At 39.0% G+C, this 26,140-nt stretch overlaps 1 protein-coding gene across 10 annotated transcripts in view; it reads right to left on the bottom strand.

Annotated features, from left to right (window-relative positions):
* CDC42BPA (CDC42 binding protein kinase alpha) overlaps positions 1-26,140 on the bottom strand; it is a 327,675-nt gene that overhangs the window by 95,316 nt on the left and 206,219 nt on the right. For 9 of the 10 annotated variants that reach the window (XM_055323638.1, XM_055323632.1, XM_055323630.1 and 6 more), the window contains one exon: positions 4,078-4,325. In XM_055323638.1, the coding sequence (XP_055179613.1) occupies positions 4,078-4,325 (248 nt within the window). The remainder of the gene's footprint in view (positions 1-4,077; positions 4,326-26,140) is intronic. The other variant, XM_055323631.1, reaches the window with a different exon arrangement.

Below are 26,140 nucleotides of genomic sequence, written 5' to 3'. Positions count from 1 at the left end.
ACTGTATTAGTGAATATAAATGAAATTATAATTCAAGTGATAAATTCTGGGAAAATAGACCATCCTGTGTGCAAGCAAATCTGCCACTTTAAAATGTCCAATTGATGGATGAATGGACATAGAAGATGTACACACACACACACACACACACACACACAGAGGAATATGACTCAGCCATCAAAAAGAATGAAATCTTGCCATTTGCAACAACATGGATGGAACTGGACTGTATTATACTAAGCCAAATAAGTCAGTCAGAGAAAGACAATATTATATGATTTCATTCATATGTGGAATTAAAGAAATAAAACAGATGAACATACGAGAAGGGAAGGAAAAATAAAATAAAACAAAATCAGAGAGGGGGACAAACGATAAGAGACTCTTAACTCTAGGAAACAAACAGGGTAGCTGGGGGGGGGTCACTGGATGATGGGCATGAAGGAGGGCACCTGTTGTGATGAGCACTGGGTATTATATAAGACTGATGAATCACTGAGCTCTACCTCTTAAACTAATACTACACTATATGTTAACTAACTTGAACTTAAATAAAATTTTAAAAAATCTTCCTTGATTCAGAAGAAACTCCAAATAACGATAAAAACTTGAAAAAATGACAAAGAAGCCTTTTAGAAAAACATCTACACAAATAAACTGAGTGAAATTTCTATGTAAAACAATTTTTTCCTACTAGCATTACACAAAGCTGAAGTCTCTTCCATACGAAAACAAAACAAACACACTCTTCCCTGAACTCTGTCATGCTTCATTTTCCAATTCCCTGACTTCCTGTTCACTGGAAACCATCTGGAAACCTTGAACAGGTGTGCTGTATCCACTTTCTCATTACCTAACTGTTCCTCACAGGAATCTGGCTTCTGCCAAGCTACAACCACAAAAACTTGTTCTCTCACAACCAGCTGCTGTTCTGTTATCACATCCAGTCCATTGGACACCTTGGACAGCGTCATCCATTTCCTCCCTCTTGAAATGCTACTTTCTCTTGGCTTAGGTAACACCACACTCTATTTCCAGACTTCAGCTCTGCCTTTTTGGTCTCCACACTCTTTCTGTGCTTCCTGTAAATGCCCATGCTCAACTTCTCTCTCCATACATTTCCCCTGAGCTGGCTCATTTACTGCACCACCTGAATCTAATGACCTGTGATGCTGGTGAACTCTGAATTTAGTTGAACCTCTCCTGGGCTTATCTAAACTGCTGGCTTGGTATCTCCACAAAGATATCTTGCCAAGAACCTCAAATTCAACAAGCCCAACTCATGAGAGCATGACACATAACCAAGTTCCTACTACCCTGTTTACTGTTCTCATGCACTCTACCCTCTTCTCTTTCCACAGGTGAGAAGCACAGCTAAGCATCTGCTTGAGTACAGTTCCAATACTTTTCTCCCTCTCTCTCCTGAATCATCTGTTGGATAATTTTTATCAGATTATAAATAAGCTTGATGTTATTTCTTCCAACTAAAAACAGCAACAAAAGGCAAAATAATTTCTTTTGGGATAAATTTCTCCTCCAGCTACTGCTGCACTGCACTACTTGCTTTTCAGAGACTCCAACTACTACTCTATTTTCCAAATGCACCGCTTCAAATCTTGGATCCCACTGTGGGGGTTTTGCCCACTTGTTCCACTGAAATTGTTCCTATCAAAGTTACCAATGAGTCTCATCTTGTTAAATTCAATGATCATTGTTTGGGCCTCATCTTAATTCAGAACTCATCTCATTTAACACATAGACTGATTTGATATGCTTTCATGACATGGTTTCCAGGACACCAAATTTGCCTGGTCTTCTTCCTATCATTCTGTGCTGTCCATTTGGCTGTTTCTTCCTCATTTCCAAACTCCGAAAGACTGGAGCATGCCAGGGCTCAGTGCTGGACCTCTTTCCTATCGATAGCAATCACTAAGTGACTTCATATAGTCTCAATGTTTTAAATACTGTGTGAGTATAAATACTCCCAGGATTTTCTCTCTCACCCTAAAATCCAGGTTGATCTATCCAATGGCCTACATGACAAATCCATGTGAGTGTCTATAAGCATCTTAAACATAACTTTTAAAAAACGAGCTCCTGATAATAGTGCTATCTCAAACGTACTTCTCTTGCACTGTTCCTCTCTAAATGGTAACTACATTCTCCTGTGAAGGTCCCAAACCTCACTATCATCCTTGATTCTTCCTCTTCCTTTCTCACTCCACATCTAGTTCATCAGCAAAAATCAGTCTTTACTTTTAAGGAGTATCAGAATTCCAACATTTCTTAGCCCTGCTTCGGCCTCCACCCTAGGCCAACCCACTGTCCTCTTTGGCCTGGGTATCGTGGACAGCCTTCTAAATCATTTCCATGCTTTTATCTAAGTCAGACTGTTCTTAACCCAGTAGCCAGAGTAACCGTGTTAAAACACAACCCAGTATTTGTCAGTTTTCCCCTCAAAATCCTGTAGTATGTCCCTGCAATGGTTTTACTCAGGGCAAATAACCAGAAGTTGGCTGTCATAAAGCCTTGCATGATCTGATCCTGTACCCTCTCCTAGTCTTTCCCCTTGAGTCTACCTTGGCCATATTGGCCTCATTATTTTTAATAGACTTTTAAAGAAAAGTTTTAGGTTCACATCAGAGATTTCCCAGAAAACACAGGTAGAGCCTCCCCACAACACCCCCACCAGAGTGGAACATGTGTTTTGTCAGTAAACTTACAGTGGACACATCACCACCACCACTCAAACTTCACAGCTTCTATCAGGGTTTGGACATGTGTACGATAGCATGCACCCCATCATCATAGCATCACGCAGAGTAGCTGCGCTGACCTGGATATCTTCCTGGACATCCTCTGCTCTCCCCCAAGCCCTGGGAACCATTGATCTTTTTATTATCTCTATAGTTTTGTCTTCTCCTTATTTCTTTTACCAGACTGTTTTCTGTGTAGAGTGTACTTCTCCTACATCTGTACAGGGGCATCCCTACTTTCTTCAGCCCTTACTTCAATTACCTTCTCAGCATAACTTCCCCAGACTGGCCTATACATACAATTAATCTCCCCCTCAGTGCTTCACGGGCTGGTCCTGTGCCATATTTTTCATTCTTGACACTTATCATTACCTAGTGTATTCTATATTTTACTTGTTTGTAGTCTTTCATCTAACTGAAGGAAAGGTCCATAAAGATGGAAATTTTTTTGTCTGTTCACTGCTATGTTCACAGGGCCTATAACAGTGCTTTACCTACCACAGGTTCTAAAAAAATTTTGTTGAATGAATGTACCAAACTAAATAAATTTTGGCTTTCCATAGAAGTTGAGATTGACAACAGCATATATTCAGCTGCCTAAAATCCAGAAACAGGAGCATCACCAGCAATTTCTCACATCTGGCCATTATGGCACCCAAGGTTCTGGCTCTCTGGGATCTTCTGAGCCCACACGCTTCCCTCCACCTGCAGGGCCAGCACCTGCAGTCCTGCTCTTCTCTCTCGGCCAGGTTCCTACCTGCCAGCTGCTCCCCTCAGCCCCGCCCCCAAAGAAGCAAGGATGATCTTTCACAACCATGTGTATCACCCTGTCACCTGCCTTCAATGGCAAAAGGATGAAGTCCAAACTCTCTGCCCTCCTTCAGGATCTTGCCTCTACTTCCTTCTGCAGACCTACTTCTCACCCTCTCATCTTTCTACAACTCCCCGGTAGGGAAGAGCCTTTGTCTTCTGAATGAGCCTTGCTCCTCTCTTCCTCTCCATCTCAACCCAATCCTGCTACTTCTGTCTGGACACTCTTCCACAGTTAGGTATTTTCTTATTTCTTTGGTCTTGACTTAGATATAATTTTGTCCAAAACACCCAGACACACCAAAGTTTCCTTCTGTGTCTCGTGCACGGGTGCTCCTGCATCTTCCTTGTGCTCCTACTATTCTGTTTGCTTTCCCATCAGGCTGCATTATAATCTACTATTTACCAATCTAGGGCTGGGAGATGGAGACTGCCCATAAATCTCCAATCTCTAGCATACAACAGGCACTCAAGGAATATTTGTGAGACAAGTAAATGACTTGATTCTTACCTCTCTCTTCTGTTTTTCTCTAATTTGTCTTTCAAAATCATGATTTCCTTGTTGAGAGCAAGTTGCTGGCCTTCTGAATCATGAAGTTCTTTCTTCAGATTTTTAATTTCATTTGCATGTATTCCTTCTCTTTTAGACAATTCCTCTTCATAAAAGATACTTTTCTTTTCCAAATCCGTCTTTAGTTTGGATATCTCCTGCTGGTGTTCTATGCTGCACAGTCCTGGGGAGTAACTAATTTGTTTCTGCTATAGAAAAAATGACAAAAAATTGGTTCATCTGTAAGAATAATAAAATATCAAGTAATAACTTCTTTCTACAATATAAAGAACGGTTCGTATAGCTGAACATTATTTTTATATATTATCACCTAAAAATATTTTCTTTACTAAGGCTATTAATCTTTTGTCTGCCATATGCTAGGACTCTCTTTCTCAGTAGCTATTCCTTTATCATGTTGTATTTTACAGCCTTCTTCACACCAAGATTATATATTTATCTGTAATTTCTGCTCAGAGCTATATAATTATATGTTTATATTTTAATTTTTAGTTCATACATAATTATCACTGGTATATGGAGTACCAGAAAAATCTAACTGCATCGTATTTCCTTTTTTTTAATAAATTAATTTTTATTGGTGTTCAATTTACCAACATACAGAATAACACCCAGTGCTCATCCCGTCAAGTGTCCCCCTCCGTGCCCGTCACCCATTCACCCCCACCCCCTGCCCTCCTCCCCTTCCACCACCCCTAGTTCATTTCCCAGAGTTAGAAGTCTTTATGTTCTGTCTCCCTTTCTGATATCTCCCACACATTTCTTCTCCCTTTGCATCGTATTTCCGATGTGGAACTAATAAAGGATTATAAAGATGTTTGTGTCTTTAGAAGATTACACTGGGGTAGGAAATGACAGAGCTAGAATGTACAGCAGGAAAGAGAGTGCTTTTCCAGTGGTCCAGGAAAACAGACAAAGGTTTAATCAAACATCTTCACATCCACTAGAATAAATGATAGGTTTCTTGGCATTTATGTAGGGCATTAGGGACAAGAAATTTAGTTGAAAGCCAACTTTTTAGAAATTATGATGAAATATATTCTCAGTAATAAGGTGCAAGAAATATACAAAGTCCAAAGCTCCTTCCAGACAATGGCTAAACGGTGAACAGAAACATACAGAGATTACACTGAACCTCCCGAGCTTTGTAATTTTTCTATTACTTTGCTATATGCTATTTTCCCAGGTGATCAAAAAAAAAACTTTGAAACCCAAAACACCTATGGGTTTATGTTTAGTGACAACAAGGAATCATGCTCTGGAGGATGTGGTCCTTTTTTTGAAAACAGTATTAAGGGCTGAAAAACTGTTAATAGTTGGTTTAAAGTTGAGAGAAAACTATCCTCGCTTCTTCACATAATTAAAAAAAAGACATCAATTGTTCTGGAGATATGTTTCTGGGGAGTTCATTGCAGTATGCAAGACTCAGACTGTCCAGCAGTTTCTGTGGCAGCCTGGCACACAAAGCTCTGCTGGGACTGGGAGGAGCCACAGCAAGTCAGATTCTGGCCCTACACATCTCTACAAAAAAGAGGCCTAAATCCGCATCTGTGGCACTGACCACTTACCTATACTACTCTTTCATTTTTGTAATCAACTAAAAAACAATCTTAGTTTGCTGTTCTGCTTAGTATAGCTTGGCTGTTGGAATGGTAGCAGCATGCACTTAAGTTTCAAGCAAAAATTACCCTGACATCAAAACCTAATAAAGATACCATCAAAACAAGTCATAGCCTCAAGTCACTTGTTGATAAGGTTGTAAAAAAAAGTCAAATAAAATGCTGATAAAATCAAACCTTATATAAGAAAGAACAATCTACTACCACGAAAGAATAGGTCTTATTGCAGGTATTGAAGGTAACAATACTGGTAAACTTATTAATTAAACATACAAAAATTGCATTACTTTAATAGATTAAATTAAAATAAATCCGGATGACAATCTCAGTAAGTACCTATGCCCAAAACTATTTGATAAAGTCCCATACCCATTCCGAATACTACCTCACATCCCACAATAAAACAAAACAAAACAAAACAAAAAAACAGTAAAGTGATTCTCCTTTACCCATTTTCCAGCTATCAGACAAAATAATACCTACTGGTGAAGCACCAGAAATATATATACAAGAGATTTAGGAATAACCAAAATGGTGTCTACCATTACTTCTTACTTAGTTTTTAGATATTGTCTGAACAAGTAACGTGCAATACTTACAAGAAATGAGTATCAGAAAGAAAAGTGATAAAACTATTATAATTTCCATAAAATTGCCCACAAAATGTAAATAAATCCACTAAAAAGTGTTGTAACTGATAAAGCTGAATAAAGCAACTGCATGTAAGATAAACACAAATCAACAATACTTCTGGGTAGTGGAATGAGCAGTAATAAAACAGTAAAAAAATTTCATTGTTTATAGCAAAAACAATCTAAGAAAAATTATTAGAAACTAATACATGCAGGGGGGAATAACAATAGTGAGTAATTTGAATTATATGAAGAAAGGACAAGTCTATAAAAGACATAAAAGAAGACTTGAAACAATATAGGAAAATATCCACTACTTGAAAGGAAAGACTAAATGTAAATGTATTCAATATTTCTCATATTATACACCTTGTAAATATAATAAAAAATAAATATGGGAGATAGTGCACGAGTGTTCCTTGTATACAAGAAAAATACACTTGTAAAAAATGCCAAACAAAACCCTGGGGGGAAAAGGAATAAAGAGGGAGAGAGAAGAATGTTCTTTTCAGATATTAAAACATACTATAAAAATCTCTAATAAAGTCTCAGTATAGTAAAGCTCTATCCCAAAATAATTCAATATATGAGACATCTTCAGTCACCGAGGAAGGCAGTGATTAACAGAATTGGAACCACCAATTAGTAACAAAAGAATAAAATTATTCTCATAACATCCCATCCAGCAAAACAAATCCCAAGTAAGTTAGATTTAAATATATTTACAAATATACAGAAGTATAATTGACTAGAGTTAAATATTTTTAAACCCAATAGAAACATCCAGGAGAAGGCAGAATTACATACTTAACAAACTAAAAAAAGGACAAGCCAAGTTTTGAAGCAATAAAAGAAACAGTAAGGAAAATAAGAACAAGTCTCCTGTAATCTGAAAAGGAAACAAGACCAAAATTAAAGGGCAAATGATAAGTGAATAAATAGTTGTGGAAAAATGGAAGGAAAATATAGTTTTTACTATGCAAAGAGTTTATATGAATTTTAAGAGAAACAGTTAGCCTGCAAATTAAAAAGGCAAATGACGAAAAGCGGTAATTCACAAAGAAAAAATACAATTAATAATCTAATAACGCAAGAAATGCCTCTTATACTTGCAACAATTTGTGGCCTGCATCAAGTGCCTTACAGTGATCTGACAATTTCATTTCTAGATATCTAGTTTAAGAAACAATATCCAAAAATGCAATGCACAGAAGTGCTCATGGTAGTGGCCGTGTTGAAAAAGTGAAACATAAATATTCAATAGTAGAGAACTGGACTAAGTGGATATTCTTCTAGACTCATTAAAATCATGTTTGTGACAGTTAGGTAAAGAGCGTAACTGCTTGTATCACACTTTCAAGTGAATAATTACATGTGTTAAGAGCTGAATTTTGTCCTTCCAAAATTCATGTTAAAGCATGTTAAGCACTAGTACCTCAAATAGTCTCAAATACTGCATGATCTGACTTATATGTGGAATCTAAAAAAGTCAAACTCTTAGGAGCAGAGGGTAGAATGGTGGTTGTCAAGGGGAGGGGTATGGAGGAAATGAGAAAATGTTGGTGAAAAACAAAAGTTTCAAATAGGATGAATAAGTTCTGGAGATCTAAGGTTAAAGCAGGGTGACTAAAGTTAACAGTACTGTATTGTATACATGAAATTTCTAATAGGGTAGATCTTAATTGTTCTCAGCCAAAAAAAAAAAAAGATAAGTGACAGTATGTTAATTACCTTGTTGTGGTACATATTTCACAATGTATACAGATATTTAAACATTACATTTTATACCTTAAATATATGCAATTATTATTTGCCAATTATATCTCAATAAGGCTGGAAAAAGAAAGTAAAAGTAGGGTCTTTACAGAGGTAATTGACTTAAAAGGAGATCTTCAGGGTAGGCCCTATTCCAATAAAACTGTATCCTTATAAAAAGAAGAAATTTGGACTTGCAGTCTTGCACAGAGGGAGAAGGCAGAGATCCAGGTGATACATAAGCCAAGGAATGCAAACCATCAAAAGCCAAGCCTGCCAACACTTTGATTTCAGGTATCTAGTTGCAATAATTGAGACAATAAATTCTGGTTTCTCAGGCTACCCAGTTTCTCGTAATTTGTAGCAGCCCAACAAACTAATATAACAGGGTAAAAAGTTCTTGTAGCATATGATCACAATTGAAAAGTTGTTTGTTTTTTTAAAGAGCCTTACTGACATACTATTCATATACCATACTATTCACCCATTTATTTTTTTTTTAATTTTTATTTATTTATGATAGTCACAGAGAGAGAGAGAGGCAGAGACACAGGCAGAGGGAGAAGCAGGCTCCATGCACCGGGAGCCCGATGTGGGATTCGATCCCGGGTCTCCAGGATCGCGCCCTGGGCCAAAGGCAGGCGCCAAACCGCTGCGCCACCCAGGGATCCCCTATTCACCCATTTAAAGTGTACAATTCAATGATTAATTTTAAGTAGTATATATATATATATATATACCATAAAGTTTTATCATTTTAACCATTTTAAGTGTAGAATTCAGTAAGTATTAATTACATTCAGAATGTTGTGCAACCATGACCACTATGTATTTCCAAAACTTTTTCATTATCCCAAAGAGAAATTCTCCAACCAGTCAAGAATAATTTCCCATAACCCACTCTACCTGGCCCCTGGTAACCTCGTTTACTTTTTATCTCAATGAATTTGCCTATTCTAGGTGTTTTATACAAATAGAATACTACAATACTTGTTCTTTTTTGTCTAGCACCTGTCACTTAGCACAATGTTTTCAAGATTTGTCCATGTTGGTGCATGTATCCTTATGATAGTTGAGTGACATTCCACTGTATTGATTTATTTACTTATTTTTTTAAAGATTTATTTATTTATTTATTTATTTATTTATTTATTTATATTATATTTATTTATTTATGATAGAGAGAGAGGCAGAGACACAGGCAGAAGGAGAAGCAGGCTCCATGCTGGGTGCCCGACGCAGGAATTGATCCCGTGACTCCAGGATCACACCCTGGGCCAAAGGCAGGCGCTAAACCGCTGAGCCACCCAGGGATCCCCCATTCCACGGTATTTAAAAACCACATTTTGCCTTTCCGTCTGTTAATGGGCACTTGAACTGTTTCTACTTTTTGGCTATTGTAACACTGTTTCAAAGAACACTTACACAATTACCTGTTTGAGTTCTTGCTTAAAATTCTTCAGGGTACATACCTACGCGTTGAAATGCTGGGTCATATGGTAACTCTATGTTTCCCTTTTTGAGGAACCACCAAACTATTTCACATCCTTGCAAACACTTGTTTTGTTTCTTTCCCCACCTTCATTTTAGCTATCCTAGTAGGTATGGGAGTGGTATCTTGAGGTTTTAACTTCATTTCCCTAATGACTAATGATGTTGAACATCTTTTCGTGGGCTTATGAGCTATGAAAATATCCTCTTTAGAGAAATGTCTATACAAGTTATTTGCCCATTTTTTGATTGGGCATTTTGTCTTTTGTTGTTCAATTGGAGGACTTGTTTATATATTCTGGGTTTCAAACTCTTATTAGATACTTGATTTGTAAATAATTTTTTCCATTTCCTTAAAAATGTCCTTTGATGCAATGCACACAAGCTTTTATTTTGATAAAGTTCAATTTATGAAAAAAAACCACCTTTTTTACTTATGCTTTCAGTGTTATACCTAAGAATCCATGCCATGGTCATGAATATTTACCTCAATGTTTTCTTTCAAGAGATTTATAGTTATAGCTCTTTTATTCAGGTTGATCCATTTTGAGTAAATTGTTTTATATGGCATGGGCCAGGGATCCAAATTTGTTTGCATGCAGAAATACAGTTGTCCTGGCACATATGCTGAAGGGACTGTTCCTTCCTCTCTGAACAGATTTAGTATGATGTCCAAAATCACTTGGCCATAGATGCAAGAGATTCTTTCTCAACTCTTAGCTCTATTCCAGTGGCTTGTGTTTCTATTCTTGTATCAGTACACAATCTTTTGTTACTGTAACTTTGTAGTCAGTCTTGAAACTGGAAAGTTTGAGTCCTCTAATTCTGTTTTTCTTTTGGTTTGGCACTTGGGGCCACTTGCAATTCCATTTGAATTTCAGGATTATATTTTCCATTTCTGCAAAAGGACTGTTGGAATTTTACTAGGAATTGTGATGAACCTGTACATCACTTTGGGTAACACAACATCTAAACAATATGAAGTGATACTGACCATACGCATAGGATGGATGTCTACTTGTCTCCTTTAATATCTTTTAGCAATGTTTTATAATTTTCATCACACAACTCTAACCTTCTTGGTTAAATTTATTCCAAGAAACTCTATTCTTTTAGCTGTTATTGTAACTGAAATTGCTCCCACAATTTCCTCTGTGGATTATTCACTGCTGGCATACAGAAACACAACTATATATTGTGTGTTGGTCCTGCAACCTCAGGGTCATTTGTTTTCTAACTATTGAGTTTTAAAAGTTCTTTGCATATTCTGCACAACAGTCTTTTATTGGTTAGGTCTACAGTTTTTTGCAGTCTGTGCTTCATCTTTTCATTCTCTTCACAATGTCTTTTGCAGAGCAAAAATATTTAATTTCAATGAAATCTAGCATATCAATTCTTTATTTCATGATTATGCCATTGGTGCTGCATGCAGGAAGTCACTGTCCTACCAAAAGCGATCTAGGTCTTCTATGTTATCTCCTAGGAATGTTATAGTTTTACATTTTACATTTAGGTCTGTGACCCATTTTGAATAAATTTTTATAAAGGGTACAAGTTCTATGTCTAGATTCATTCATTCAGTTTTGGATATCTAGGTGTTCAGCACCATTTGATGAAAACACAATCTTTGCTCCATTATATTGCCTTCGCTCCTTTGTTAAAAATGACTTATTGGTATATTCATTTGCCACTACCACACAGCCATGATTACTGCAGACTTACGGTAAATCTTCAAGTCAAGTACTGTCAGTCTTTTCTGCGTTCTCTTCCTTCAGTATGGTGTTGGCTATTCGTCTTTTGTATTCTAGATCTTTTGTATTTTATTTCTGTGGGTACTAATATTAATATTATTGAGTTTTAAATGTCAAATTCCACTTGTTTACTGCTGTCATAAAGGACAGTGACTGGCTTTTGTGTATTAAAACCTTGTATCCTTCAACCTTCCTAAATGGCTTATTAGTTCCAGTTGTTTTGTCAATCCTATTTGATTCTCTATGTAGATGCTCACGTCATCCCTAAACAGTTTCACATCTTCCTTCACAATCTGCATACCTCTTATTTTGTCTTTTTGTATTAGCACATTAGCTAGGATATGCAATACAATGTTAAAAGGCAGTGGTGAGAAGTACATCTTCACCATGCTCTTGATCTTAGTGGGGAAATGTCAAGCTTCTCACAAGTATGATGTTTAGCTCATTTTCTGTTAGACATTCTCAGGTTTAGAAATTACTGACAGCTTTTTTTTTTAATTTATTTATGATAGTCACACAGAGAGAGAAAGAGAGAGGCAGAGACACAGGCAGAGGGAGAAGCAGGCTCCATGCACCGGGAACCCGACGTGGGATTCAATCCCGGGTCTCCAGGATCGCGCCCTGGGCCAAAGACAGGCGCCAAACTGCTGCGCCACCCAGGGATCCCCTGACAGCTTTTTATTTGAACAGATGTTGGATTCTGTCAGGTGCTTTATTTGCATGTATTGAGATGATCATGTGATTTTTTTAGTCTATTGATGTGACACATCTTATTTGCTAATTTTTGAATGTCAAACCAGTCTTGCATACATGGGGTAAAAATACCACTATGGTATCATGTGTAATTCTTATTACACACTATTGGATACAATTTATTAATATTTTGTTCAGGATTTTTGCATCCATGTCTATAAGACATATTGGTCTGTGGCTTTTTTCATGTAATGTTTTTCCCTAGTTTTAGTATTTGAGTAATGCTGGGTCATAAAATGACTTAGTAAATATTCTTTCTGCTTCTGACTTCTGAAAGAGATTGTATAAAATTACTATGACTTCTTCCTTTCATATTTTGTAGAATATACCTGGGCCTGGTGCTTTTCTGGGAGGTTATTAATTATTGATCCAATTTGATAGAATCCTTTTTAGATTATTTATGTTTACTGTGTCAGCTTTGGCAGCTTGTATCTTTTAAGGAACTAGCCCATTTCATCTAGGATATCAAATTTGTATGTATGAAGTTATTCACACTATTCCTTTACTAATCTTTTGGTGAACATGGGATATGTAGGGATGTCTTCTCTTTGATTTCTAATATTAGTAGTATCTTCTTTTTTCTTTGTTTTTGTTTTTATTTGTATTTTATTTTATAATAAGTGTTTAAAAATATAGCAGAAAGAACAGTATGTAAAACAGAATAAGCATATTCTTTGCAAAAAGATTTACTACAGAAAAGAGAAGAAAACTTTTAACAAAAAACTAGTGTCAAGAGAAATGCAAATGTGTGAAATAATATAGACTATTATCTAAAGGTAATCCCCTTCTTTTCAAGTATCTGGGGAGGTTATTAAATTTACATAAAGTACTGAACCCTGGGGAGGAGGGGCAAGATGGCGGAAGAGTAGGGTCCCCAAATCACCTGTCCCCACCAAATTACCTAGATAACCTTCAAATCATCCTGAAAATCTACGAATTCGGCCTGAGATTTAAAGAGAGAACAGTGGGGATCCCTGGGTGGCGTAGCAGTTTGGCGCCTGCCTTTGGCCCAGGGCGCGATCCTGGAGACCTGGGATCGAATCCCATATCGGGCTCCCGGTGCATGGAGCCTGCTTCTCCCTCTGCCTGTGTCTCTGCCTCTCTCTCTCTCTCTCTGTGACTATCATAAATAAATAAATTTAAAAAAAATAAATTCTATTTAAAAAAAAATAAAATAAAGAGAGAACAGTGGAAACGCTACAGTGAGAAGAGTTCATGCTTTTATCAAGGTAGGAAGACGGGGAAAAAGAAATAAAGAAACAAAAGGCCTCCAAGGGGGAGGAGCCCCGCGAGGAGCCAGGCTAAGGCCGGGACGAGTGTCCCCAGGACAGGAGAGCTACGTCTGGAGAAGCAGGAGCTGCACCAATCTTTCTGGGCGGAAAGGCGCCCGCAGGGAGTTAGGGCAGGACGGGGGGGGGGGGGATGCCCTCAGGCTCCCTGGGACACTAACAGACACTTGTGGTGCGTGCAGGAGAGTGCCCTGAGCTCCCTAAGGGCTGCAGTGCGCATACATTGACCCGGGAGCAGATGGGAGCAGCTCGGCAGCGGCGGCTCCGGCAGAGGAAGAGGCTCAGTGCGGAGGGGGCTGCGCGGCTCCAGGAGCAGCTCGGCGGGGCTTGGGCCGAGGCTCCGCAGAGAGGCGGCTGCGCGGCCGGGAGCACGAATCCAACAGCGCAGACCGGGAGCACAGGGCGCCGGGACACAGCCCAAGATCAGGCCTCCCCCCTGGACAGGCAGAGGCCAGGAGGGCACAGGACAGCAAGGACACCCCTGCCTGGAGCTGACCAGATCAGCGGCCCCGCCCCGGAGCCTCCAGGCCCCTGCAGATGAAGAGCTCTGTAGTTACTGCAGGGGCTGAATCCAGGTTTCCAGAGCTGCCGCAGCCACTGGAGTTATTCCTCCTGGGGCCTCACGGGGTAAACAACCCCTACTGAGCCCTGCAGCAGGCAGGGGCAGAGCAGCTCCCCCAAGCGCTAATACCTGAAAATCAGCACAACAGGCCCCTCCCCCAGAAGACCAGCTAGAGGGACCAGTTCCAGGGGAGGTCAAGGGAATCAGAAGATACTCCCCCGTGTTTTTTTTTTTTCTTTTTGATTTCTGATTGCTTCCCCCACCCTTTTTTTCACCTTTCTTTTTCTTTCTCTTTTTCTTCTGTTTTTTCCTTTTTTTTTCTTTTTCTCTTTTCTTTCCTTCTCTCTCTCTTTCTCCTTTTCCCAATACAACTTGTTTTTGGCCACTCCGCACTGAGCAAAATGACTAGAAGGAAAACCTCACCTCAAAAGAAAGAATCAGAAACAGTCCTCTCTCCCACAGAGTTACAAAATCTGGATTACAATTCAATGTCAGAAAGCCAATTCAGAAGCACTATTATACAGCTACTGGTGGCTCTAGAAAAAAGCATTAAGGACTCACGAGACTTCATGACTGCAGAATTTAGATCCAATCAGGCAGAAATTAAAAATCAATTGAATGAGATGCAATCCAAACTAGAAGTCCTTAACGACGAGGTGGAAGAACGAGTGAGTGACATAAAAGACAAGTTGATGGCAAAGAGGGAAACTGAGGAAAAAAGAGACAATTAAAAGACCATGAAGACAGATTAAGGGAAATAAATGACAGCCTAAGGAAGAAAAACCTACGTTTAATTGGGGTTCCCGAGGGCGCCGAAAGGGCCAGAGGGCCAGAATATGTATTTGAACAAATCCTAGCTGAAAACTTTCCTAATCTGGGAAGGGAAACAGGCATTCAGATCCAGGAAATAGAGAGATCCCCCCCTAAAATCAATAAAAACCGTTCAACACCTCGACATTTAATAGTGAAGCTTGCAAATTCCAAAGATAAAGAGAAGATCCTTAAAGCAGCAAGAGACAAGAAATCCCTGACTTTTATGGGGAGGAATATTAGGGTAACAGCAGACCTCTCCACAGAGACCTGGCAGGCCAGAAAGGGCTGGCAGGATATATTCAGGGTCCTAAATGAGAAGAACCTGCAACCAAGAATACTTTATCCAGCAAGGCTCTCATTCAAAATGGAAGGAGAGATAAAGAGCTTCCAAGACAGGCAGGAACTGAAAGAATATGTGACCTCCAAACCAGCTCTGCAAGAAATTTTAAGGGGGACTCTTAAAACTCCCCTTTAAGAAGAAGTTCAGTGGAACAATCCACAAAAACAAGGACTAAATAGATATCATGATGACACTAAACTCATATCTGTCAATAGTAACTCTGAACGTGAACAGGCTTAATGACCCCATCAAAAGGCGCAGGGTTTCAGACTGGATAAAAGAGCAGGACCCATCTATTTGCTGTCTACAAGAGACCCATTTTAGACAGAAGGACACCTACAACCTGAAAATAAAAGGTTGGAGAACCATTTACCATTCAAATGGTCCTCAAAAGAAAGCAGGGGTAGCCATCCTTATATCAGATAAACTAAAATTTACCCCGAAGACTGTAGTGAGAGATGAAGAGGGACACTATCTCATACTTAAAGGATCTATCCAACAAGAGGACGTAACAATCCTCAATATATATGCCCTGAATGTGGGAGCTGCCAAATATTTAAACCAATTAATAACCAAAGTGAAGAAATACTTAGATAATAATACACTTACACTTGGTGACTTCAATCTAGGCTCTTTCTACCCTCGATAGGTCTTCTAAGCACAACATCTCCAAAGAAACGAGAGCTTTAAATGGTACACTGGACCAGATAGATTTCACAGATATCTACAGAACTTTACATCCAAACTCAACTGAATACACATTCTTCTCAAGTGCACATGAAACTTTCTCCAGAATAGACCACATACTGGGTCACAAATTGGGGCTGAACCGATACCAAAAGATTGGGATCGTCCCCTGCATATCCTCAGACCATAACGCCTTGAAATTAGAACTAAATCACAACAAGAAGTTTGGAAGGACCTCAAACACATGGAGGTTAAGGACCATCCTGCTAAAAGATAAAAGGGTCAACCAGGAAATTAAGGAAGAATTAAAAAGATTCATGGAAACTAATGAGAATGAAGATACAACCGTTCAAAATCTTTGGGATGCAGCAAAAGCAGTCCTGAGGGGGAAATACATCGCAATACAAGCATCCATTCAAAAACTGGAAAGAACTAAATTACAAAAGCTAACCTTAAACATAAAGGAGCTAGAGAAAAAACAGCAGATGGACCCTACGCCCAGCAGAAGAAGAGAGTTAATTAAAATTTAAGCAGAACTCAACAAAATCGAGACCAGAAGAACTGTGGAACAGATCAACAGAACCAGGAGTTGGTTCTTTGAAAGGATTAATAAGATAGATAAACCATTAGCCAATCTTATTAAAAAGAAGAGAGAGAAGACTCAAATTAATAAAATCATGAATGAGAAAGGAGAGATCACTACCAACACCAAGGAAATACAAATGATTTTAAAAACATATTATGAACAGCTATACGCCAATAAATTAGGCAATCTAGAAGAAATGGACGCATTCCTGGAAAGCCACAAACTGCCAAAACTGGAACAGGAAGAAATAGAAAACCTGAACAGGCCAATAACCAGCAAGGAAATTGAAGCAGTCATCAAAAACCTCCCAAGACACAAGAGTCCAGGGCCAGATGGCTTCCCAGGGGAATTCTATCAAACGTTTAAAGAAGAAATCATACCTATTCTACTAAAGCCGTTTGGAAAGATAGAAAGAGATGGAGTACTTCCAAATTCATTCTATGAGGCCAGCATCACCTTAATTCCAAAACCAGACAAAGACCCCACCAAAAAGGAGAATTACAGACCAATATCCCTGATGAACATGGATGCAAAAATTCTCAACAAGATACTAGCCAATAGGATCCAACAACACATTAAGAAAATTATTCACCATGACCAAGTAGGATTTATCCCCGGGACACAAGGCTGGTTCAACACTCATAAAACAATGTGATTCATCATATCAGCAAGAGAAAAACCAAGAACCATATGATCCTCTCATTAGATGCAGAGAAAGCATTTGACAAAATACAGCATCCATTCCTGATCAAAACTCTTCAGAGTGCAGGGATAGAGGGAACTTTCCTCGATATCTTGAAAGCCATCTACGAAAAGCCCACAGCAAATATCATTCTCAATGGGGAAGCACTGGGAGCCTTTCCCCTAAGATCAGGAACAAGACAGGGATGTCCACTCTCACCACTGCTATTCAACATAGTATTGGAAGTCCTAGCCTCAGCAATCAGACAACAAAAAGACATTAAAGGCATTCAAATTGGCAAAGAAGAAGTCAAACTCTCCCTCTTCGCCGATGACATGATACTCTACATAGAAAACCCAAAAGCCTCCACCCCAAGATTGCTAGAACTCATACAGCAATTTGGTAGCGTGGCAGGATACAAAATCAATGCCCAGAAATCAATGGCATTCCTATACACTAACAATGAGACTGAAGAAAGAGAAATTAAGGAGTCAATCCCATTTACAATTGCACCCAAAAGCATAAGATACCTAGGAATAAACCTAACCAAAGAGGTAAAGGATCTATACCCTAAAAACTATAGAACACTTCTGAAAGAAATTGAGGAAGACACAAAGAGATGGAAAAATATTCCATGCTCATGGACTGGCAGAATTAATATTGTGAAAATGTCAATGCTACCCAGGGCAATTTACACGTTCAATGCAATCCCTATCAAAATACCATGGACTTTCTTCAGAGACTTAGAACAAATTATTTTAAGATTTGTGTGGAATCAGAAAAGACCCCGAATAGCCAGGGGAATTTTAAAAAAGAAAACCATAGCTGGGGGCATCACAATGCCAGATTTCAGGTTGTACTACAAAGCTGTGGTCATCAAGACAGTGTGGTACTGGCACAAAAACAGACACATAGACCAATGGAACAGAATAGAGAACCCAGAAATGGACCCTGAACTTTATGGTCAACTAATATTCGACAAAGGAGGAAAGACGATCCACTGGAAGAAAGACAGTCTCTTCAATAAATGGTGCTGGGAAAATTGGTCATCCACATGCAGAAGAATGAAACTAGACCACTCTCTTGCACCATACACAAAGATAAACTCAAAATGGATGAAAGATTTAAATGTGAGACAAGACTCCATCAAAATCCTAGAGGAGAACACAGGCAACACCCTTTTTGAACTTGGCCACAGTAACTTCTTGCAAGATACATCCACGAAAACAAAAGAAACAAAAGCAAAAATGAACTATTGGGACTTCATCAAGATAAGAAGCTTTTGCACAGCAAAGGATACAGTCAACAAAACTCAAAGACAACCTACAGAATGGGAGAAGATATTTGCAAATGATGTATCAGATAAAGGGCTAGTTTCCAAGATCTATAAAGAACTTATTAAACTCAACACCAAAGAAACAAACAATCCAATCATGAAATGGGCAAAAGACATGAAGAAAAATCTCACAGAGGAAGACATAGACATGGCCAACAAGCACATGAGAAAATGCTCTGCATCGCTTGCCATCAGGGAAATACAAATCAAAACCACAATGAGATACCACCTCACACCAGTGAGAATGGGGAAAATTAACAAGGCAGGAAACAACAAATGTTGGAGACGATGCAGAGAAAAGGGAACCCTCTTACACTGTTGGTGGGAATGTGAACTGGTACAGCCACTCTGGAAAACTGTGTGGAGGTTCCTCAAAGAGTTAAAAATGGACCTGCCCTATGACCCAGCAATTGCACTGTTGGGGATTTACCCCAAAGATTCAGATGCAATGAAACGTCAGGACACCTGCACCCCGATGTTTATAGCAGCAATGTCCACAATAGCCAAACTGTGGAAGGAGCCTCGGTGTCCATCGGAAGATAATGGATAAAGATGTGGTTTATGTATACAATGGAATATTACTCAGCCATTACAAACGACAAATACCCACCATTTGCTTCAACGTGGATGGAACTGGAGGGTATTATGCTGAGTGAAGTAAGTCAATCGGAGAAGGACAAACAGTGTATGTTCTCATTCATTTGGGGAATATAAATAATAGTGAAAGGGAATATAAGGGAAGGGAGAAGAAATGTGTGGGAAATATCAGAAAGGGAGACAGAACATAAAGACTCCTAACTCTGGGAAACGAACTAGGGGTGGTGGAAGGGGAGGAGGGCGTGGGGTGGGGGTGAGTGGGTGACGGGCACTGAGGGGGACACTTGACGGGATGAGCACTGGGTGTTATTCTGTATGTTGGTAAATTGAACACCAATAAAAAATTAATTTATTAAAAAACAAAAAAAAAGTACTGAACCCTGTGCTTACAGATTTGAAAATCAGTTTGGAAGACACTCACTGGAAAAATGAAAGTGAACCAAATTGTCTCAAAATGAATGAAAAATAAAATAAAGCAGTAATAGGGGAGGGGCAAGATGGCAGAAGAGTAGGGGTCCTCAACTCACCTGGTCCCACAAACTTACCTAGATAACTTTCAAAACATCCTGAACACCTACAAATTCGACCTGAGATTTAAAGAGAGAACAGCTGGAATGCTACAAAAAGAAAAGTTTTTGCTTCTAACAAGGTAGGAAGGCAGAAAAAACTAAATAAATGAAAAAGAATAAAGTGGAGGAGGGGAACCGTGAGTAGCCGGGATAAAGCAAAAGCCTCTGGGACAGGAAAGCCCAGCCCTGGAGAAGCAGGAACTTTAAAACTCCACGTTGGAGTCTTCCTGGATGGAAAAGTGCTTAGCAGGGAAACTGGGCAGAATCGCAGGAGGGCAGTGAAGCCTCTAGATTCCTGGAGTCACTATAAGAGGAGGGGCACCTGGGGAAAAGCTCACCACAAGCCACAGTCTGATACGGGTAAAGGGCAGGAGCATCGCAGCCCTCTGAGGCATTTGGGAGAAGCCAGTCAGTGAGGTGGGCCGGCTCTTGGCAGAGGTGGCTGTGCCCCATTCCCTTTGGGAGAGGTGGCCCCCAGGAGCACGGTTCCAGCAGAACAGGGCCCTGGATCTCAGGGTGCCCAAGCAGACAAAGCCAGGGATCCTGCATTCCCCCGGGACCAGCAGAAGCAGGGAGGGCACAGGACAGCGAGAACTCTCCTGCCAGTGGGTCTCCAAGCTGTGCAGATCAGTGCACCTGTGCCATGCTCCCCCGGGAGCATCTAGGCCAGTGTAGACTAGGAAACTGCAGTTAGTTACTCACAGGGAGCTCAACTCCAGAGCTGAAGATGTGGCCATCACCATTGTTGTTCTTCCTCAATTGTTTCACCTTGTGCCAGGGAACAAAGGCCTCATGGGAATAAACAGCTCCCACTGAGCCCATCAACTGGCAGGGGGTGGGGCATCTCTCACCAGGCACACACACCTGAGAATTAGCACAGCAGACCCCTCCCCCAGAAGACCAGCTAGCAGAACAACGTAAGAGCAAGTTTCTTGACCAAACAGCCCTGGAAAGCTCCAGGACCAAGGGAAAATTGAGGGGAAAATAGTATATAGAACTAGAAGGTCCCCCTGCACCTTTATTCCTTTTTCTATTATGACTCGTTTTTATATCACACTAAAATTTTCCAATATTTCTTTTTCTTTTCCCACCTTAACTACAGTATTTTACCAACTTTTTATTTTTAAGTTTTTTCCTTTTTGACTTTCATATTACTACAATTACGTCTTAGATATAGTTTTCACTTCTAGATTCCCTTCAACGTATTCAATTTAATTTTGGGAGCTATACGAGATACGGGTTTTTGTTTTATGTTTTTTGTTTTTTCTGCCTTGTTTTGTTTTACAATGTTGGAAGCTAATATCTTCTAAAACAAGACCAGCATACACTCAGGATCAAGTGGAATACTGTGCTGGTTCATTCTGTGAAATTATATTCTCTCTTCCTTTCCATTCTGCCTCCCTCTTTTATCTTGTTTATGTTTTGGTGGTCAATATTGGGGCTTTCTATAGTATTGCTGGTTTATATAAATTTGGGATTGAGCATCTTCTAACATACAGAACAAAGTACACTCAGAACCAAGAAGATCACCTTCTAGGACCCCTCAGGTAGACTACATTCTCTCCACTATCACTTCTTCACCACCACCATCCCCCAGCATACGCACTTTTTAAATTTTTTTTTCTTTTCCCTCTTTACTTTTTTTTTCTTTTTAAATTTTTCTTTTTTCTTCTTTGTGGGTTTTGGCCTTTTATTTTTACTACTTTGTTTTAAAATTTGTTTTTCACTTTAGTGGGCCTTTTATTTTGTTCTGATCGTCTTTTTCATTTTCTGGTCTCTAACCTCTTTGAAATTATCTACGGTGTATTTTACTTAGGTTGTGGTTGATATTTTTGACTCATCCCGCTCGTATAGCCACTCTTTACTGGACAAGATGACTAGAAGGAAGGATTCATCACAAAAGAAAGAACCGGAAACAGTACTCTCTGCCACAGAGTTACAGAATATGGATTTCAATATAATGTCAGAAAGTCAATTCAGAAGCACAATTATAAAGCTACTAGTGGCTCTGGAAAAAAAAGCATAAAGGACTCTAGAGACTTTGTTTTTGCAGAATTGAGAACTCATCAGGCTGAAATTAAAACCAGACTAAATGAGATGCAATCCAAACTGAATGTCCTAACTGCTAGGGTTAATGAGGTGAAAGAGAGAGTGAGTGACATAGAAGACAAGTTGATGGTAAGGAAGGAAGTTGAGGAAAAAAAGAGAAAAACAATTAAGAGACCAAAAGGAAAGGCTTAGGGAAATAAATGATAGCCTGAGAAGGAAGAACTTACTTATAATTGGGGTTCCAGAAGAGGCTGAGAGGGAGAAAGGACCACAAAGTATATTTGAACAAATAATAGCTGAGAATTTCCCTAATCTGGGGAGGGAAACAGGCATTCAGATCCAAAAGATAGAGAGGACCCCCCTAAAAATCAATAAAAACTGTTCAACACCTCAACATTTAATAGTGAAACTTGCAAATTCCAAAGATAAAGAGAAAATCCTTAAAGCAGCGAGAGACAAAAGATTCTTAACTTATATGGGGAGAAATACCAGATTAACAGCAGCCCTCTCCACAAAGACCTGGCAGGCCAGAAAGGGCTGGCATGATATGTTCAGGGTACTAAATGAGAAAAACATGCAGCCAAGAATACTTTATCCAGCAAGGCTGTCATTCAGAATAGAAAGAGAGATAAAGAGCTTCCAAGACACACAGAAACTGAAAGAATATGTGACCACCAAACCAGCTCTGCAAGAAATATTAAGGGGGACCCTGTAAAAGAAAGAGGAAGCCCAAAGAAATAATCCACAAAAACAGGGACTGAATAAGTATTACAATAACACTAAATTCATCTTTCAATAGTGACTCTGAATGTGAATGGGCTAAATGATCCCATCAAAAGACACAGGGTATCAGACTGGATAAAAAAAGCAAGACCCATCTATATGCTGTCTACAAGAGACTCATTTTAGACCTAAGGACAGCTCCAACCTGAAAATGAAGGGATGGAGAACCATTTACCATTCAAATGGTCCTCAAAAGAAACCTGGGGTAGCAATCCTCATATTAGATTAGAGTTTATACCAAAAACTGTAGTAAGAGATGAAAAGGGACACTATATCATACTTAAAGGGTCTATCCAACAAGAAGACCTAACAATCATGAATATTTATGCCCCTAAAGTGGGAGCTACCAAGTACATCAATCAATTAATAACCAAAGTAAAGAGATACGTAGATAATAATACACTAATAGTAGGAGACTTCAACATGTCCTTTTCTGCAAATGACAGATTTTCTAAGCAGAACATCACCAAAGAAACAAGGGCCTTAAGTGATACACTGGACCAGATGGATTTCACAGATATATACAGAACTTTGCATCCGAACGCAACTGAATACACATTCTTCTCAAGTGCACATGGAACTTTCTCCAGAATAGACCAAATACTGGACCACAAATCAGGTCTCAACCAATACCAAAAGATTGGGATTGTCCCCTGCCTATCTTCAGACCACCAATGCTTTGAAACTAGAATTCAATCATAAGAAGAAATTTGGAAGAAACTCAAACACATGGAGGTTAAAGAGCATCCTACTAAAAGATAAATGGGTCAACCAGGAAATTTAGAGAAGAATTAAAAAGATTCATAGAAACTAATGAAAATGAAGATACAACCGTTCAAAATTTTTGGGATACAGCAAAAGTGGTCCTAAGAGGGAAATACATTGAAATACAAGCCTCCCTCAAAAAACCGGAAAAAAACTCAAATACACAAGCTAACCTCACACCTAAATTGGAGAAAGAATAGCAAGTAAAACCTATGCAAAGCAGAAGGAGAGAGATAATAAAGATTCAAGCAGAACTCAATGAAACAGAGACCAGAAGAAATGTAGAACAGATCAATAAAACCATGAGTTGGTTCTTTATAAGAGTAAGATAGATAAACCCCTAGCCAGCCTTTTTAAAAAGAAAAAAGACTCAAGTTAATAAAATCACAAAAGAAAGAGGAGAGATCACAAACAATACCCAGGAAATACAAACAATTTTTAAAATGTGTTATAAGCAGCTATATGCCAACAAATTAGGCAATCTAGAAGAAATGGATGCATTTCTGGAAAATCACAAATTACCAAAATTGGAACAGGAAGAAATAGAAAACCTGAACAGCGAGGAAATTGAAGCAGTCATCAAAAACCTCCCACGACACAAAAGTCCAGGGCCAGATGGTTTCCTAGGGAAATTCTATCAAATATTTAAAGAAGAAATAATACCTATTCTACTAAAGTTGTTCCAAAGGATAGAAAGGGATGGAATATTTCTAACTCATTTTATGAGGCCAGCATCACCTTGACTCCTAAACCAAAGACTCCACCAAAACGGAGAATTATAGACCAATATCCCTGATGAACAAGGATGCAAAACTTCTCACCATGATACTAGCCAATAAGATCTAATAGTAGTAGATTAAGAAGATTACTCACCATGACCAAGTGGGATTTATCCCCGGATGCAAGGCTGGTTCAACACTTGTAAAACAATCAATGTGATAGATCACATCAACAAGAGAAAAAAGAAACAGTATCCTCTCAATAGATGCAGAGAAAGCATTTGACAAAATATAGCATCCACTCCTAATCAAAACTCTTCAGAGTGCAGGGATACAGGGAACATTCCTCAAGATCTTAAAAGCCATCTGTGAAAAGCCCACAGCAAATATAATTATCAATGGGGAAAAACTGAGAGCCTTTCCCCTATGATCAGGAACATGACAGGGATGTCCACTCTCACCACTGTTAGTAAACATAGTACTAGAAGTCCTAGCCTCAGCAATCAGACAATAAAAAGAAACAAAAGGCAATCAAATTGGCAAAGAAGAAGTCAAACTCTCCCTCTTCTCATCTGACATGATACTGTATATAGAAAACCCAAAAGACTCCACTCCAAGATTGCTAGAACTCATACAGCAATTCAGCAATGTGGCAAGATACAAAATCAATGTCCATAAATCAGTCGCATTTCTATACAGTGACAATGAGACTGAAGAAAGAGAAATTAAGGAGTCAATCCCATTTACAATTGCACCCAAAACCGTAAGATACCTAGGAATAAACCTAACCAAAGAGTTAAAGGATCTATACCCTAAAAACTACAGAACACTTCTGAAAGAAATTGAGGAAGACACAGAGATGGAAAAACGTTCCATGCTCATGGATTAAAAGAATAAATATTGGGAAAATGTCTGTGCCATCCAGGGCAATGTACACATTTAATGCAATCCCTATCAAAATACCATGGACTTTCTTCACAGAGTTGGAACAAATAATCTTAAGATTTGTGTGGAACCATAAAAGATCCCAAATAGCCAAGGGAATATTGAAAAAGAAAATCAATGCCAGGGGCATTACAATGCCGGATTTCAAGCTGTATTACAAAGCTGTGCTCATCAAGACAGTGTGGTACTGGCACAAAAACAGACACAAAGATTAATGGAACAGAATAGAGAACCCAGAAACGGGTCCTCAACTCTATGGTCAACTAATATTCGACAAAGCAAGAAAGGATATCTACTTCTGGAAAAAGGACAGTCTATTCAATAAATGGTGTTGGGAAAATTGGACAGTCACATGCAGAAGAATGAAACTAGATCATTCTCTTACACCATACAAAGATAAACTCAAAACGGATGAAAGATCTGAATGTGAGACAAAAATGAATCAAAATCCTAGAGAACACAGGCAACATCCTTTTTGAACTTGACTACAGTAACTTCTTGAAAGGTACATCTATGAAGGCAAGGAAACAAAAGCAAAAATGAACTATTGGGACTTAGTCAAGATAAAAACCTTCTGCATAGCAAAAGCAACAGTCAGCAAAACTAAAAGACAACCTACAGAATGGGAGAAGATATTTGCAAATGACATATCAGATAAAGGGCTAGTATCCAAGATCTATTAAGAACTTATTAGACTCAACAGCAAAGAAACAAATAATCCAATCATAAATAGGCAAAAGACACGAACAGAAATTTCACCAAAGAAGACATAGACATGGCCAACAGGCACATGAGAAAATGCTCTGCATCACTTGCCATCAGGGAAATGCAAGTCAAAACCACAATGAGATACCACCTCACACCAGTGAGAATGGTGAAAATTAACAAAACAGGAAACAACAAATGTTGGAGAGGATGTGGAGAAAGCGGAACCCTCTTGTACTGTTGGTGGGAATACAATCTGGAAAACTGTGGAAGTTCTTCAAAGAGTTAAAAAGAGAGCTACCCTACGACCCAGCAATTTCACTACTTATTTACCCCAAGGATACAGACGTAGTGAAACTTTGGGACACCTGCACCCCAATGTTCATAGCAGCAATGTCCACAGTAGCCAAACTGTGGAAGGAGCCTCGGTGTCCATCGAAAGATGAATGGATAAAGAAGATGTGGTCTATGTATACAATGGAATATTACTCAGGCATTAGAAAACACAAACATCCACCATTTGCTTCGATGTGGATGGAACTCGAGGGTATTATGCTGAGTGAAGTAAGTCAATT

Source organism: Nyctereutes procyonoides, unplaced genomic scaffold (assembly GCF_905146905.1).
Source record: "Nyctereutes procyonoides isolate TBG_1078 unplaced genomic scaffold, NYPRO_anot_genome, whole genome shotgun sequence".
Lineage (NCBI taxonomy): Eukaryota > Metazoa > Chordata > Mammalia > Carnivora > Canidae > Nyctereutes > Nyctereutes procyonoides.
This window is presented reverse-complemented; position numbering and strand designations above follow the sequence as displayed.